The following is an 18447-nucleotide window of genomic DNA, read 5'->3' as shown; positions in this document are numbered from 1 at the left end:
AATTAATCAATTTTCAGATCTGGAGCTTACATGTAAGATTTGCTAAAGTATCCGATGCAGGTCAATATGAGTGTCAGGTCTGTACTCCGCCTACTTTCAGCATATTTGTTCGCCTGGAGTTATTTGGTAAGAATTAGTGTCTCAAATTAAGCTGAAAACATCGAAAAGAGAAAATGTTGAACAAATCCTTGTCGTACACAAAGCAACCACTCGTCAGGGTATCTAATTACATAAAGACATGCAGATAACTTATAGAATATTTTAGTTCTCGTCTCTTTCATGCTCTACATCGGTATAAAACACTTGCATGTTGCCGCAAAATTCGAAACTCGCAAACTCAAAAGTATGGTAATGCTATGTCATTCATTAAGCCTGGAAACTTTAGAAGCATATAGTTATATGTACTTGAATATTCTGAATCAAGTGGAAGTTTGGGAACTTGTACGCTGTAATAGCAACCGACGTACTTATTTCTTAAAACTAATTATCCAAAAGCACATAGCACATGTTTGGTATTAAACAGGTAACTTCTAAATTAAGCTTAGAAGTAGTGCGTTTGTTAACTGAACGTATACTTAGGTTTGTAGAATATTTTCTCCGCATTGGATGAACTCATACAATTCATGTTTTGCCTTGAAAATCAGAGAATAATGTAGGGAACATATTTAAAAATTGCTGCAAGTTTTTGAGGACTGCTTAATATATTCCTGGTACTTCGATTTTGAGTCATCCAAAAAACTGGCACAAGGGTTTGAAAAATGTCTAATAAAACCAAACGTACAGTCCTTTCTAAAAAAACGACTACAGAACTACACAAGAACTGCCCAGGATGAAATCCGAATTGAGATATACTCTTTCATCGGGGTGTTAGTTACCGTTAGTTTTTTAAAATATTTAGCAACCAAAAATTTTATAATGTATATATATATATAATATGGATAGTGAAACTTGTTACTGGCTTCAATGCAATAATGGTATTGTAGAAGCACGCGCTGTAATACTTGGACCAAGTGTTAGAGATGTGGATAAAGGATTTCCTATTCGGCTAAGTTGTATTCTGAATGCCACCAGCAAGTTCAGAATCAATAAGAAGCCCACATACATGTTTTGGTAAGAGTTTTATTCCTGTTTTACGGGAACTCTGTAATTTTTGCTTTGTCAATGTATTTACAATTATATAGTAAACTTATATCATATGTCTAGAAGGAATTGTTTCTGTGATATGTTTTAATGGTTCTTAGTGCCCTAGTATTCAGGGGCGCATCCAACTTTCAAGTCAGGGGGGGTCATGTAGTACAAATTCAGTGTTTTGTTGTCCATGAAATTAGAAAATTATCGTTTGTCGACATAAACCCCGCACACTGGGGCAGACACAGTCCTCAAGACCCCCCTGGATCCTCCCTTGAGATTGATTAAACTTCTTACTAATGTATTTGTTAGGTATCATGGTAATAGAATGATCAACTATGATCTGAAAGATGGGGCTGTTGTGAGAGAAGGCCGTTTAGGAACAGAGTTGATTTTTCAACGAGCTCTGCCTTCTCATGCCGGAAACTATTCATGTGTTCCCTCAAATGCTAGACAGGCGAGTGTTCAGGTCTTTGTTCACTATAAAGGTATGTTGAAATTTTCAGTCGATATTTTGCTGACTTAATGTTGGGTTGGATTTTACTGAATATTTATTTTAATTTTAAAATATACAGTTAATTTAATTGACACTCGAACAAGTGAAAAAAAATAGAAGTTTTATGGCAAATCACGCCGCATGAGGTTAAATGAGGAATTGAAATGTTAAACATCGCTCACTTAAAAAAATCCCTTACTTTTACTGTTGTGGAAATTAAGTGGAGTTAAAACAAGGACGATGACGACGAGAGACTCAAAAGCTGTATACATCTGGTGGCAAAAAACGAGTGGAAAATACCGCTATTAGCACCTTACCATTTGAAAGTATTAATTAGGAAGTTGCGATGAAGTTTAAATACAGTTAATATCTGCTATTTTTTTTAATTTTATCAGTTTTTCATGGTTGCTTCTCACAATAAGTAATAAAACAAGTGCAGCACCTATTTACATTCGCTCACAGCTTATTTGTATAACATACGGAACATAAATAATTTTTCTACGTTCTCTCGTTCCAGGAGAGCCATCAATGTATTCAGCATTACATTTTCATTCGTCCAGTGCGTCAACATCGAAAACATGTTCGGTTGTGGCAATATTTTGTATAGTAATTGCTTTTCACATTTATTACTAACTGTTCTGTATGCATGTAAAGTACCAAGTATGTGAATAAGTTACTCTGATTACATATTATAGATACTTTTAATTTATTTAGGTACAGTATTACCTAGAGTCGTAAATTCCGATATCCAATAACATAAACAATACTTACATATGTAGGGATTTTCCATTTGCCTTTAATCCATTTTGGCCTTACTTTTCTTAAGCAATCATTAATACATGACTTCAGCAAACTAATATACTCTCTAAACGTTTAATGACAGGTTGCAATTGCTCAGATTTTAAAAACACCTTTCATCTCAACGATTTATTATGCAGACTTTTAAACGATCGTAGTACTTACATTAATGTAGATTTAGGGGTCGTTATTTATTATTATTTGCGTGTTCCTAACAGCCTGGAGAAATCGGGAGAATGTTGGGTAGCCCTACAGATTAATGTTTTCGGGTAGCCCAAGCTCCTAAATTTGGAGATTAGGAATTCTCTCATATTTAGCAGTCTAGCACTATACTATGCCAATATAATCACTACAGCCGTACGATTCATAAATAATTATTTAAAAAAAAACTATTAGAATTTAAAAGGCAATTATAACTGACTACACGTTTGTTTGTGTGTAAAATAAACTTTTTTCGTGTTAATTGACCCTACGAAGTTATACATATATTGCGTCTAAGACCTATCTTGATCAAAATACTGTTGTCCTTAGGTACTTAGTTATTTGAACCACTGATTCAAGTCAATTTGAAAGCTACATTATATTAACCCTGATAGTTTTAAATTATGTTATAGATGTGACTCTTTATTTGATAGAAAATTAATGCCATAAACAAACAAATAAACTAAGTAAACAACTGTTTTGACTAATAAACTCTGTAAATTATTCTAGATATTTTTTATAAGTGTCAGGCAGCTACACAATAAAACCTTTTGTGAATTTTCGATATTAAATCTTTGAACGGAACCAAAGCTGACAGCAATGCATCGGTTTGTTCTGAAGTACGAATTTCAATTGTTTGCTTGTACTTTAAATTTCTGCGCGTTTCTGAGCAAAGAAAAAAACCGGAATCTAATTTTACTAGTGCATGATGTTAACTTTAGTAGCGATCAGTGATAATTTCATATAAGTCGGAAGTGAATAAGTGTAGTGGACTAGTGACTATTTAGTCATTTGGATGAACTGCATGATTATTAACGGTTTATTTTTTCAATGAAGAGGGTGGTTTTTCGACTACGCTGGCGTATGCGTTCCGGTAAGTATCTAATACTAATAATTATCCATTATAACGCATATATTGTACTCTTGGATTCAAGTTTTATTTATATCTGAAAACTGCTGCAAATTGTTATTGACTACAGCTACTAATTTGCGAGCTCTTAATACTTGCAGTTAGACCAATACATGTGCTTAATTAGGTACAACATATAAATTCAAAGCATTTGAAAGTATTAAAAAGATTTCTCCCTTGTCTGTTTGTTTTATTGCCTTTTGTTCTTAAATCATGCACAAGCGCTTCAAACTTCAACTTAAATCTTATATTTAATACCAAGTTTCTGGTAAAGTCGAAGCTCAAAACACTTTTATGGGCATTAAGCAAATTTGCTAGAGTCGCCACAAGTTTTTCAATGCAGATTACCTACGTGTTAGACAGAATAAGTGCTAGAAGTCATAAAAATGTTGTAGAATGGCTACCTTACTCTACTGAAGTGATTTATATAATGTGACTAAAAATATGCAACAAATGTTAATAACGGAGTTTAAGGTGTAATATTCGACAAAATTGACATTATGGAATATATCGTAGTTTCGATTTAAGTGAACCATCACAATAGTGAATTATGCCCTGCATGTGATCAATTATTTAAAACCACTATTCTTCATTTCTAGATCTTTAAGGCTTCAGAATCTCAAAGCTAAATAAAAATCTCTCAGATAGACCACTTTTAAGGACATATTTCGTAACTCTATTATAAAAACTGACTTGTCCAAGTCGGTCAGTTATTAGTCAACAAAACGTTTATTTATAATTTTCACAGTATTTCTGTTTTGCAAGACCTTTGCACCCAGCTGCTTACTCTATACCTCTAAAAGAATTACTAAAACAAATTTTGTATTTGTTTCTCCACCGTTTTACATATCAGAACAAAAAATTATTTTTGCCTTCTGTGAACTCCTAGTAAAAAGCAAATAAATTCAGAACATGTCGAACCTCTATAATTATGGAATATGTGCGAATGAAACTACAACAAGGGTAATATGTACATTTAAATATATTTGTTATTTTACACGTACAATCTATACATAATATAGGTTTTGTGAAGTAACAAAGTTTTTACATTATGAAGGCAATTATTTGTTGAAAACATTAATTTGTTAGAATAAATATTCATTAAGCAGTAATTTACTTTTATGGCTCAATTTCACCCAATGAAAATACATTATCAATTATTTAGTCGTACTGTAATTTAAAATGCAATTTGAAAGTTAATAATTACTTAAACCTTTAAAATTTAAACAAAGTTGACAAACAGAAGTAATGAAAATCATAACTGCTCTAATCGATTGAATGGTTCAATTAATAACAAAAGGTTGACAATAAAAAAACAATTTGTTGACGCACTCCAAATAATCAAAACATCCACAGCCCAAAACACGTCGTTAAAAGTGTCGTTAAAATCGTCAAACTTTTAAAATTAGTTGATGATTTAATCGTGTAGAGGATTTCATTTAGAAAAAGATGCACTCGTTAAACTCATTGTCTACCTCGATGTCTCAATGATTTAGTAATGCATTATTTAACATAAATTTCACAAAATCAGATAAAAGGCAAAATAAATCAAACTTAAGTTTAGAAAAAAGTTAAGCTCAATAGGTTTTTTCATAAATCAAAGTTTCGAACAAGTAAACACAGATCAATTATTGGAGCTACAGAGGATTGACTGAAACACTGATTATGTTTTGGTAATGTGGATATCTACATCTTATATAAAGGAGCCGTATGGTACTTAAAAAAATTATGAGAATCTCAATTTAGTTAATTCCTGAAATATTTGACAATTTTTTTTACTTCAAAAATGTGGACTGTAAGTTAATTGGCAAAGATACAATGTACTTTTGCGATTCCACTTAAGGTATGGAATTATGTATAGAAACTGCATATTTAAAATTAACACATTTTCGTATAAAATCCTGTGTTTATGTTCCTTTTAACCAGCCAAGTGTATATGTTTGTTATGAATATGACTTAGGCAATAAGTTCTTTGCAACAGCAACTTTTGCTATCACTTAAACAGAGCAACATTAATTAATTTCTGAATATTTTCAACAGACAGGGCCTTCGAGTAGGTATAAGTAGTCAATCAATTACTCGCTACATATGTATGAAATGAATACAGCAGAAGTGACATATACATAGATACCTTCTTATCATAGGGTTTATTAAATTAGAACTACCTACAAACTTTCAATAATTGCACCATATCTTAAAAATATACAACAATGTATCTGCGTCTATAAACTATACTCATTAATTACTCCTCAATGGTAATGATGTGAGAAAGAATGAATTTGGATAGGTAGGTGTAGGTAGAGTCAAATACTGTTCATTAGATACATGCTTATATAAAACCGAGTATTTTTCATGTAATATATCCACATATCATCCAACCCAACACACAATACCAACTATCAAGAGGTATTTTAATAGAGATATTAGTTTAGGTGAAGGTTTCATTATCAAACAGATCAGTTTAGTATTGACATGCACTGTTTAGAAGAAAGCGACATGTACATGTTTTAAATTTTGAGAAATTTGTATCAATATTGTTCAATTACAACGCAAAGCTGCGCCGTGATCAGAAAATACTGCCAGAATTAGTTTACTCCAATGAGTCACTTGTAACCTATCTATAAAAGAATATGGAAATCGTTATAACAAAGGCATACAGTCAGCTCGAAATTACCATTTTTATGTTGGTATATTTACACTAAACTTGGAGGCCTTCCATTGTGATTTGAAAACGTCTTGTGCAAAGTTTGGCTACTTGAAAACTAGTTCGAAAAGTCTAAAGCTTTTTAGACTAAAGTTTTGAGTTCTAAAGTTAATCGAACAAGAAGTGTGTTATTAGTGGCTCTAATTACAAAAGTGTACGTGGAAATTAAATATTTGATACTTATTTACAAACACAGTGTGCGATACATTATGGAATTTATTACAAAATATTTCATTTATTTCTAACAGTATTATCACGTTACATTGTAGAATTCACTTGGAGTTGGTTTCGTAGTGTTGTAAATATATATGCCAGTGCAACCCAATCGTAGTACAATTCTGTTCAATAATTTTTCTTAACCTCGACATCTTTTTGCTTTATTTTATAGACCACTCTTCAAGAAAACGATTGTGCGAAAATCCGTAAATATTTGAGAAAAACTTTATTATACATAAAAAATCTAAATAATGTCAGCAGGAAAAGTACTGATATCAGCAAATTTAAAGTTTCTTCAAATTATGCATCCTAAAGAGAGAACGATACAAATATCCCAAGAAAATCATACATTATATTTACTCGTGTTATAATTTTATTCACATTAAAACATTATATTCTAAGAACGACTATGCGACAATTTTCCACTTGAATAAACCCTGGGAAATTAATATCTATTCGCTAATGAAAGTAGTAAAAGCCTTACAGTCGAAAACATTTTAGTTCTTAATACCAACATCATACATGTTCAGTCCATATAATAAAAACGCTAAAAATTCATTCATTTATTTAATCACCTAGGAGATATATTTGAAAAGGCTCTGTTCTATTTTCACCGTAACTAGCACATGAGCACTATTAGGGAAAATGCAATCAGCAGCCAGGACGAAGGGCTACATTGAAGCCAGGATAATCCTCGTCCACCGTGTTGCATTGCCGCAGGATTTTCACCTGAAAACAAAGCAAGAAATTAGATTTAAAGCTCAGTCGGGGAATAAAAGGAATTTTACAGTCGACTGCTCTATGAAACTCTACCAGTAAAAATATTTCTTTTAGACAAATTTTTTCATAGTAGCTGCCAGCATTCATTACGTGGGTGGCCTTTCAGGAGCTTTTCATTTGTCAGGTACTTCAGCTAAATCTGAATTTTCACCTTGCGAAATACGAACCTTAATTTTTACTTTAATAATTAAAGCGGATGATAGGAAGGGATGTTTCAAAAGAAGAACAATTTAAATGTAGTCCGCTCCCTGCTCTGCAACTCTAAATACTTTTCAAGGCGAAACCCAAAAAGTTGGTTTGTCAAATTAAAGTAATTTTCTGAAAAGTGCAATAACAAGTTGAATTTCTATTGGGAAAAGCACAGATTTCACAGCTAACCAAGTTCCAGATAGGATAATTATTTCTACTTCTTTTCTACTAATTTCATGGTTAACTATATCCTTTATAGATATATAACATTTGTGTTTCTGATCCTCATATATTTAAAAATAAAAAGTGTATGTATTTCAAGCAGCCTTGTAGACTTTGCAGAATTTGTAAAGTGTTCGCGTAGTGCAAAGTGAATAGTGGAATGCTGGAGTCATTCTAGTGATTACAAGAGAAAGTAAAACGTATGTAATTAATATATGTTTAATACAGAAACTGCTCAGCACCTTTATTTAAAATCCTAAAATATGTTAAATACTTAATCAATCAATTTGATTGGCTCGGTTGTGAATAGATCGTTTCCTTGCTGCCCATTAGACGAATCTTTTCTCAATTTATAGCACTCGGAAAGCTAAAGAAAAATACAATCTTCAAATGAATCTAATGCGTGAAATGATTCAGAAGGCACCCACAATTTTGCCACAATCATAATGCAGTTTTATAAGGGTGCATTACCTTGCTTCGAAAAGTATCTCGAGACCTAAAACGCTCAACGCATTTTTCGAACTGCATCATTTTCAGAACTTGTCGGCAAAGATAAACTTTTAGTCAAATTAACAAACCTGTGTAAGTAGATCGAACTCGGTACTTACTGCAGAACTTAAATTGATAAAGTTGCATGCCTTGAAGCTGGGAAGTTTGGGCCCATTTCCGGCTTATTATGTACTTTACTACCCGAGTTCTGCCCCAGATCCATCATCGAAATTATAAACAATATGGCAAACTGAAAAGTTATTTCTTTAAAATCGTGTCTAAACATATTTCAGCTAAACGAAGAATCGATAACTAAAGGTATTGAAAATAGTTTAATATCCTGTATCAATAATAACTCATTTAGTATTATGAAATTATTGTCTAACAATTGGAATAACGCATACTAATTGCACAATCCCACATACATTTCGCAAGTACTAGTAAAAATGTTTACACATCTTCTCATAAGTCCTGAAGTTGTTATGGACTATACTAGACTATATTATATATCTAGAATAAAGCTTTTATGACTCATTACGACTTCCATCATCAAGAGAAATTAATGATAATTTTAATAAATTCATTGATATCTTTATATGAGGCAATGAGAGCCCGAATTATCTGTTTCATATAGATTCTTTAGCCTGTTTATTTATGAAAAATATCTGTCATTACCTGACTACCAGCTTTTTCTAAGACAAGATCACTTTATAGCAAAGAAACGTACTATGACAAAAACGAAAAAAAAAACGAAACGATATTCTCATATCAAATTCAGCTGCACTTACGACAAACAATTTATCAAATGTCCCAGTAATAGTCTATTGAGTGCTTCTGTACAAGGAAGAATTATTCAATATTGGTGTGATCCTCGTTCATCGCCAATTACTTTGCCAGCAACCCCTAAATACTTAAGAATGATGCCTGATTAATCACCTAAAGCGTTGGTGCAAAAATAAGTAAACTGAATATAAAATGGCAAATACCAAATTAATTTAACACCGCTTTAAAGTGATATCACGTTGTTAATGCGCTTAATGTTCCGCTTTGGAAATATTCTCGTTAATTTAGCTCTGCGTTTTGATATAGGTCGTGCCTTCGCATAAAACAATTTTCGTTGTAATAAATAATACTTATACTGACCTTTCAACAAATAATTCTAATGAACTTCTAGTGGTTGAAACCCCACATTTTTTAACGTTTCCAGAACGAAAATATATCTACTTATAAGTATATCTATTAGTAGGTATCTTGTTAACTCAAAAGGTAATCAACAGCTAACTAAAAATATATGATTTGGAAATATTGTTTAAAGGTTGGCATATTTTCAAGTACACGAAGACATTCGGATCATCGTAAAATTATCCGCAAAATTAAAAACTAATATGTGAATAAATATGATTCTGCTAAACATGCGGATGATTTGAATTCATCAAATTGAGTCTAAATTGAATGCTTATGAACTACTGCGAGAAAAATTTTCAGAAAGTTTAGGAAACAGGTACGTTTGCAGCCAACAATTTAAAATGAAATTTTCCAATATTCGGGACTGGTCGTAAATTATATTGCCATTCGAATACCGTGTCAGATTTTCTGGCATTGCACAACCTCATCTATGATTCAGCAGTTGGCATTGTGCTAGTGGAGGGATGAAAAGTTCGGCATAGAAAAGCAGGTCATTATATTCCCAGATCCTTACAACGTCAGTAATGCGGTATGGAATAGGTAATAACAGCCATATGAGTGATATTGCTGGAATACATGCACATAATAAAACGCAACTAGTGAACGTAAATAATTGGCTGGAAAATCCCTTTTATTTTCCATTTATAACTCCAAATATCGAGGAACTTACATTATTTAAAAATAATAAATTAAACACGAAGTAATATTTAACGTCAGACAGAAGACTTTACGAATTCGGCACTTTAGGCGTGGGCGCTTTGCAGCGAAAATAARTTAAAAAAATTAAWTAAGAGAGATTAAAAATGGGTCCTAATTATTAAACTSTAAGCAGCTTTTATTGGCGTTCTATAGGACAAAAGGCAAAGTTTCGAAATAAAAAAYATGTTYACAAAATWCATCGGCACCAAACATCTTTGTTCCATTTTTTTAACTGAACATTGAGAAAAACGGCCGTTGATATCATTCAATTTTTTTGYGRCAYGAACAYCTRAAACCAATGAAAAAATAACAAGAAAACTTTCGTCTCCTTGTTCGAAACTAACTCAAAGGTGCCGTCTTTTAGTTGAAGAACGGAGATCATTTTATCATTGTCATAACATGTGCAAATTTTAGCAACATACTTTCCTCAGTTACAACACACGACTTTTGTACATAAAGACTTAAGTTCCGAAAGCAGTCTTTTTTCAAATCACCCACTAAAACCTTCGACTTTATTTTACTGTGTGATTCCAACGCACAAGTTATATTGTTTATAATTCAATAGCCATACACAACCCAACAACATATCGGTATGCATAATCAAAATATTTCCGCATAATATACATAATATTAATTGAGAGAGAGAAAAAAAGCCTAAATACTATAGTTGTTGCCAATGCCGCTGGTGACATTCAGTTGTTGGTTACAGAAATGAGACTTTTTCCATGATCCCTGACGATGGCTTAAATATGTCCGAAACGTCGGATCGAGCAAAATAGTGTTTATAATATTAACTCAAGCAGCAAAASAGTGCAGGCACCTTTTACAAATTGACATCACGRTCACCAACACACCAAAACTCTAATTCAATTATCGCCTTCATATTCTCTCATGTGCTCCGGTGCTGAAATAAACTTACAGTGGAATGCAAATATGTTTAGAGCATTCAGTACGGCAACGCATTGTTTTTTTAAGTTCTTATTTTTCTAGCCAATTTCAGTACTATCAAAACAGTTGCTAAATTCAAAAAAATAAAAAAAAAAGTAAATGTTAATGCCAAAAAATGCATAAAGCATTTGCTTCAAAACGCAAAGAGAAAAATTCTGTTTAATTATTAGCAGCATTAGCTCTTTCCAGCAGAAACTTTTGTTTTATGAAACGAAAAGGAAACACAAAAGGCATTTTAAGTGTATAAAGTTTACTAATAAAGTGTAGTGCGACCCACCTTCTGCTACTCCAGTAACTAACTGGAAAAAGTTGACGGACATAATGTGGAATAATGAGCTTTATCTTCCTGACTTATAGTAGGATAAAAGCAGCGTGAATTTCACCGTCATACAAGTTACAATTAAATTCGATTAACACCTTTTAATATCACTTAGTAATGATGAGATTGGAGCAAAAAACTTTTTCATATAGATTTTAATAATTTAGCTGTCCATTCAAATAAAGCCAAAACACCGTCTTTGGTGTAAACATATGTGTATCACCGACATACGTTCGAAAATTAATTTCCGATCAATTTCGAACATGCGATCATTTTTCAGCAATTTTAAGCAAGTTTTATAACAAACACCCAGGAGTATTCTAAACGAAATTGTGTTTGCTTCAGGCACGTAACGTACAAAGCGGAAATTAATAACATTGTCTCGCAATTTTCCCATATTTTCTGATTTTTTTAAAGACTGAATAACAATATTGGTTAAAGGATTTCGATATGTTTAGAACTTTTAATAGTAATTAGTTTCTTCTCTTTGTTGCCAAGTAAGGGTATTTCAAGATCAGACAGGCAAATAGGCAAGCAATTATTACTGCCATCGATAAACTAGTAGAAACGGTTCACAAAAAAATCAGTCAAACTTATGTATAACTAATATATTTTAATTGATTAAAAATAAAAAGCTTAGTCKTTTTTCCAGACCACCTTTAAATCTCTCCGTAAAAATTTGAAAACAGACCCTGMACAACCAGAATGTTTCAAAGAATGTACCAAAAAAATGTTTCTTACTTTTTGTAAAGGTATGCGGAGGAAAGAYATTTATATTTTCAATTCSGCAGGTTCCATGAATTTCATTAAACAAATTTTAAAATTGCAGTTTGTAAAGTAGACGGTTGTGGAGTACGTATATAAAGGTCCTGCTACGGTTAGAAAAAACGTTAAGAAGGCAATAACCATATTTMACTATAATTATCCTTTATRTAACTGCAAAAGTGAAGTCTTCATGAGGAAAGCTGATATCAAACCATTWAAGAAAAGTATTTCAAAACTCCTCAAAGGTCAGAACAACATTGCTGTGACGATTTAGAAARTCAAAACGAACTGAGAGAAATTCGTTTCATGCCTGATGTATAATTACTAAATAGATTTTTTTGCGACCAGAGCGCARTCATTGATCCAGAKAATTTAAACTGAGGCACATGCATGTCTGTGCTTAAAGAACATTTACAAATTTAAAAAATATTTTTATACCTTAATTTCTGCATTATCTCAATGTTAAATTCCGTAAATATATTTCAGCTCAATTATGATATTTCTCATTTAATTAATTAAGTATTAAATTCGGCAGTTAATGTTACGTTTCTTGCTTTCACGAAGTTATTTAATGTAGATAAAAATAAGTTACAATTCCCAGCCCAAGCTACCAATCCGTGCCATTCACGATTCGTGCTCAAACWGCCCTTAAAGAAATTGGAATCTTTAACAATGATGCCTCTATAACACCAAATCGCAACTCTTCCGCTTTTGTAATATTCGACATATAACGGAAAAAATTTCAGTTGAAGAACCCCAGTTGGCGTCTGCAAGAAATATGGAATTTGAACACGCTAAAGCACTCAACAGACAATAACTGATGTAGTCCACATCCCAACATTCCTTAAACACCGATGAAAGATTGAGGCGAAATGTACCAATAGGTTTCCTCATTAATTTCGGCAAAACACAAAACCGCGAAGGTATATTTACTGTTCATTTATTCTTGTTTAGTAGCAATTTTGTCAGTAACCAGAAACCGTGACGCTAATAAATTTCACCGGGTAAAATCTCAAGCCTTTCGTGAAAACAAATTGCTCCAAATAAACAAGGCGTTCAGTAATCTGCAAAAAATTATTGGTTGGAAACTAAAGCCACCAAAATCGATAGAGCACAGCTTTCGCTTCCACCTAACTTAAAGTTATTTATTTCAGTTGGTAGAGCTCCAGGCGATTAGTCTTGGGTGACACAAATTCTCTTTCGTATTTCAACTTGATATACGCCGGGGGAATACAGGGCACTTAGAACATACTTCTTACCGAACAATACCAAACACGATCAATCAAGCAATAGTACGAAAATAGTTTCAGTAGATAGATGTTTAAAGTATATGTTTCTCGATAATTCCAGGTTTCCAAAATATACGTTCATTAACACATTGCCTTAGATTCAGGAGTAACATTTGGTGAAAATCCACCAACGGAGTAGTACATAAAACTTTCTATATATGTATAATATAGCAACGTTGTCATTTCCTTCTTCACAAAGTAATAAACATAATTTTCATGAAGCTTTAAAATTTAAGTACGCCTTTAAGTGAAACAATTTAGTTAATGTATTCACTGCTATAAAGAGGGGATTACCCGGAAAGTGATCAAGAAAGTGCTACTAAAATGTAATTAAGCAGGGTTAATAAATAGCTGCCAAACAGTTATCTATAATTGGCATAATTATTAAAAAATTATGGCGCAGCTTATCTGTGGATAGCAGAAGTTTTCACATCCGTTAATATTTGTTCTTGGCGGCCTATTAGATTTTAAATTAATTTAAAACATTTCAGTTCTGCTTTGGCTGAAAACGCTTGGCGACACTATGCAGGTTAAAATACTGGCTATTTCTTTAAAGTTGATTTACAGGCTGAAGCAATAAATGCATCGCTTTTTTACCCTGCAAGTACTCACCTAAAGTCATTGCTTATTGCCTATAAAGCCTGTCAGATGTCCAATAAACCACGTAATATGAAGGCCGATATTCGCAGAGAAAATCGTTGTTTAATAACATTCAGGAAGAAGCGACACACCATCGCCGCTATCTCTAAACTTTGTAAGCATCATCGAGTATAAAATTACAAGCGATTGAAGTCCTCAATGTGCATTAAGTATGCGAAATTGCTTATTTGCACTAAAAAAGTCGTTTGTTTGGAAATATTTCAGGTCAAATTCCCTAGTCGGGTACAAGAATATACATTAACGGAAATAAACCTTGGCCGATGTGCCGATGCAAATTCCGAAATTAAATTTTTTACTTTCTTTAAAACCGTTGTGGTTACTTCGACACTTAGGGCATGATACAGTTGGTTCCTAGAAAGACACTGTAGACGTGTAGACTCCGACCCAATTGGTTTATGGTAAAAAAGATTAAGCAAATTTTAACTGAAAATGAAACAAAAAGCTAAGCTATTTGCAGTCAACATCAGCTTTTCAATGTTGACGGAACGAAGCTGGCTGGGTTTCATCATATTGAGTCTAAGTATATTCTGAACTGCCAAAAATATATCAATTCAATTCAACGTAACTCATTGTCCTGTTAGTAAATAATTTTAATTTTCCTCGTAACTTGATCAAGTATTTTTGAGTTTAGATAGTATAGAACACGATAGCAGCATCATACCTGGACTTCATAGAAAAATGCACAATTGAAATAACAATAGATGCTTCCATTGGAATAAGTGCAGTCGAATTTTAAATCACTTGAGGCATTACCTCTAGGAGTCCTGACTCTATACCTGCGAGCGAGTATTTAAATTTTTGGCTTTAATTTTCAACCCATTGATCTAGACGGCCAATACAAGATAAACTACTGTTTTAATTTTTACGCCAAGGTACGTCAAGAGGCATTTTATGTGAGAACTACGTAAAAATAGGTTAGTAAAAACAAAAAAGTAAAATTTACGAATTATTTTGCATTGCGCTTTAAAAAAAGAGGACCAGAAAAATAATGTCCCCAGTTAACTGCAGCGTTTTAAATTAAAGGGTGCGCAGTAAAACGCAATAATTTTTTCGAATTTTCTGAAACTTTCTTGAACTTTCTTAAAGCGAAAACGTTTAAGTTTATAGTTAGAACAGCCATTAGTGTGCGATGCGAGCTTTAATGACCGACTACGAGAATGTACAGGCTATTCGCATCGTTTCTCCAAATGAACAAATAAATTAAGAACAGAGTAATGTAACGAATGGCAAAAGACAAGCATTGTTCTTGCATATAAGTGCTACAAACCCAGATTGTTTAAATTTTAGAAATGCGAAAATTAGAATCTGAAAATGATGAGCGACGATTCCAGCCGTATAACAAATACGTATATTTAAAATTAAATTTTATCTTCATATTTATGCTCGTGATCTCACGAAACTGACTCGAAAATATTTGAATTCACCTTTAAAACTTTGAAAGATGTATAAACAATTTTACATGAAAAATGCAACATTTAATAAAATATAAAGTATCAATAAAATACTTGTATAACTGTCTAACTTTCTATGTATAGTGGCTATTCTTGACATTGCAGATAAGCATCAAGCACCAAAAATTCTCATCAATCTCTAATAATTCGGTACAATGCCAAGCAATATTGTACGATCTGAAATATTTTCCGGTATCACTCGTCTTCCATTCAATCATTTATCAATTGAACAGCCGTAACAAACAGGATATTTATTTCGTTCATACTGAGATTCTGTATTTCAGATTTGAAGTATTGGATGGAATAAGATATCCGTTCTGTGATAGTGTTTATGACACACGGATAATTTATTATAGCCTGGGGAAACGCCACCGTAATTTTTTTGTATTTGAAATTTCTTGGATTAGAAAAAACAAAGTTATCTCGAATTAGAGCATTTTGCTTGAAATAAGTGACGTCCTTGTACTTTTAAATGCTTTTTAATGCAACATTCAACATGGACTACTTTTATTGGATTGGTAATGTTTGCATGAATAAAACTGAAACTTTACTATCTTGATGCGTATATTGATAATAGTTTTCACATACATGTAACCAAATTATAATTCCGTCAAAACTTTAACACTTTTCTGAAGACAAGAAACTCTTTTTGTTGCTCGAGTCGCTGCCCCGATATGCCGAAGTAAACGTTTTCGCACATTTAACTTTAAACTCGATAAGTGAAAATTGGGTCAGCTCGGTTTCGATAAATCCCACATCTATGAACGGACAGATTCTCAACGAAGTATCAGAAAAACCACATAGATTAAATTTGGGAAGTAGCAAAGTAAGCAGTCTAGGAAAAGTTTCCAACTCGTAGATGGTTTACAGCTTGAACATGCTTCTCAGCGACTGCAATTTTACAGGATAATGTTCCAGTGGAAATTCATGTTAAGAAGCACTTTGAATTTCTGCAATATTTTTGGATGAACACGTAAACGCCTTCATAAAATATGGCCCAGAATATTTTTACATCATTTTGATTAATATTTGCATGTTGTTCAACAACCTCTCCTTCTCTCGTGTCACTATATTGTTTGAATCTGCGGTGGATAGCGAGCCGAATTTAATGCTTAGTTTCAAAACAACAGTAGAAGAAAATTGGCACTACTTCAGATTATTGTGCCTGACAATTTATTAGTAAGTGTTCAGACAAAGTATGAAATAATTTAAGCGCTTTCTGTAGATTTTCCTCCATTTCAAATCTTTGAAGAAACTCCACATCAAGTTCTCGTTTGAGGATGAGCTATCTTCGTTAAACCTCTGTCTTTTTTTCACGTTTCATAAAGCACTTTTTGAGGCTCATATTAACTGTATCTATGAAATGAAAAAACTGTAATTTATTCGTGTTTTATTACGTTTTCATTTTTATTTTACTGATTACTTGTTTGGTTCACATGATTCTGAAGAAATAAATGAGCACTAACACTGACAAATAAACGAAAATTAAACCTAAATTAGAAAAGGTATTTTTTTAAATTGAGTGCATAAACACTAGCCACTAAATCACAATCATATGATATTAAAACAAAATAACATAGTGACTTGGTCCTTTATTCAAACTAGAATTTAATATTCGATATTTCAAATGCAAACCCAAAACAACACTAAACTGTTTTTTGATTTGAAAGTTCTTCATGTTGCACTGTTCAAATTATTCCTATAGTACATCACCATGTTCGCGGAATTGAAAAAAAGCAAATTAAAACTCGAGTTGTTTTTGAACTAAATCGCTTTTGGTTTAAATTAACGAGGCTAAAACACTATGCTGTCTAATCAATTTTAATTAAAAAAATATGAACAGCCCTTCAATTTCCACCGCCAAATAAAATGGCAAGTGTCTAATTATTCAAACCAGTTTCAATTTAGCATATGCGTCCCTCAATAATTTAGGCTTAGGAAAATTGACGTTAAATTGATAAGCATTACGGACAGTTCACTCGCTAAATAAGTCAAATTAAAACATTGGTCAATTGATAGTCTTTATAATATTCTTTGCGTGACAATTATTTATTTTCATACCCCTTGCAGGTTTAAAATCATGCTCTCTAAACATTCTACGCAGTTTTGGAGATGTTTTGCAATCTAAGATATTAAGCCTGCAAAATACACACTTTAAAACACTTTGAGTAGATTTTTTTGTCCAACAAAAAACATCATTAATTGTCGTTGTTATTGGGAACCCACCTGTCATGGAACATAATACAACTTAAAAACTCTAAACAGTGAATAAAGAAAGATGCCTCTAATATGATGACATAAGATATGGAATACTTCCACGTGTCTCGTTCAAATATAATATACAGAAGCATGCTTTATAGCATAAGCCTAATATAATTGCGTTAAGAAAGATACTTTGAAAAGTTTCCATGTATTTTTGCTTGTCAAGTTGAAATAATTCAACAGTTTTATCACAAAGTGTAACTCGATTCTACAACAGATATGTACATTTTAGAGCAAAATTTTAATATTTATTCAAAAACTAGAGCATAAAATTAAATTAAATTACTGTGTCCATTAAACTGCATTAGTGTAAATATTATCTGTGTTTGGAAATTGGAATTCTGGACTCCTTGAGAGTATGAAATCAAGAGAACAGCATCATTTCTAAATATTGCTTCTTATGCAGACTGCAGAAAAACTGATTTGTGTTACTGTCTTCATTCAGACGACTCAAAACTTTTAATAATAATTAAGAGACATTCCTAATACTAATAGCTTATTTGCAGACTCCGAAATTTTCTGCAGCAGATTTTACAAACTATTTCGAATTTGAAAAATAATTAAACGATAGGCATAATCACAGCCGTTACATTTTTATGTTTAATGTCATTGTCGTGTTATTGCCACTAGGATGAATTACTAAGGGAAATAGTTCAACTATTTTTTTCTCATATAATGGCTGCGAATTAATTGCATTTTCTCCAATGCCTCAATTCAAAATCGCTTTTGGGCCGCG

General features: G+C 32.4%; 1 protein-coding gene across 2 annotated transcripts in view; it reads right to left on the bottom strand.

The window, feature by feature from the left end:
• Nucleotides 1-4499: 4499 nt before the first annotated feature.
• The window catches only part of LOC109540490 (zwei Ig domain protein zig-8), a 162416-nt gene continuing 148468 nt past the window's right edge, over nucleotides 4500-18447 (bottom strand). For both annotated transcript variants that reach the window (XM_048667243.1, XM_019908901.2), the window contains exon 8: nucleotides 4500-7182. In XM_048667243.1, coding sequence (XP_048523200.1) covers nucleotides 7073-7182 — 110 coding nt within the window. In that variant the 3' untranslated portion in view covers nucleotides 4500-7072. The remainder of the gene's footprint in view (nucleotides 7183-18447) is intronic.

This window comes from Dendroctonus ponderosae, unplaced genomic scaffold, assembly GCF_020466585.1.
Source record: "Dendroctonus ponderosae isolate FM_Combo_2020 unplaced genomic scaffold, Dpon_F_20191213v2 Dpon_F_20191213_6, whole genome shotgun sequence".
Lineage (NCBI taxonomy): Eukaryota > Metazoa > Arthropoda > Insecta > Coleoptera > Curculionidae > Dendroctonus > Dendroctonus ponderosae.
Note: the sequence above shows the minus strand (reverse complement) of the source record. Positions and strands in the feature narration are given on the sequence as shown.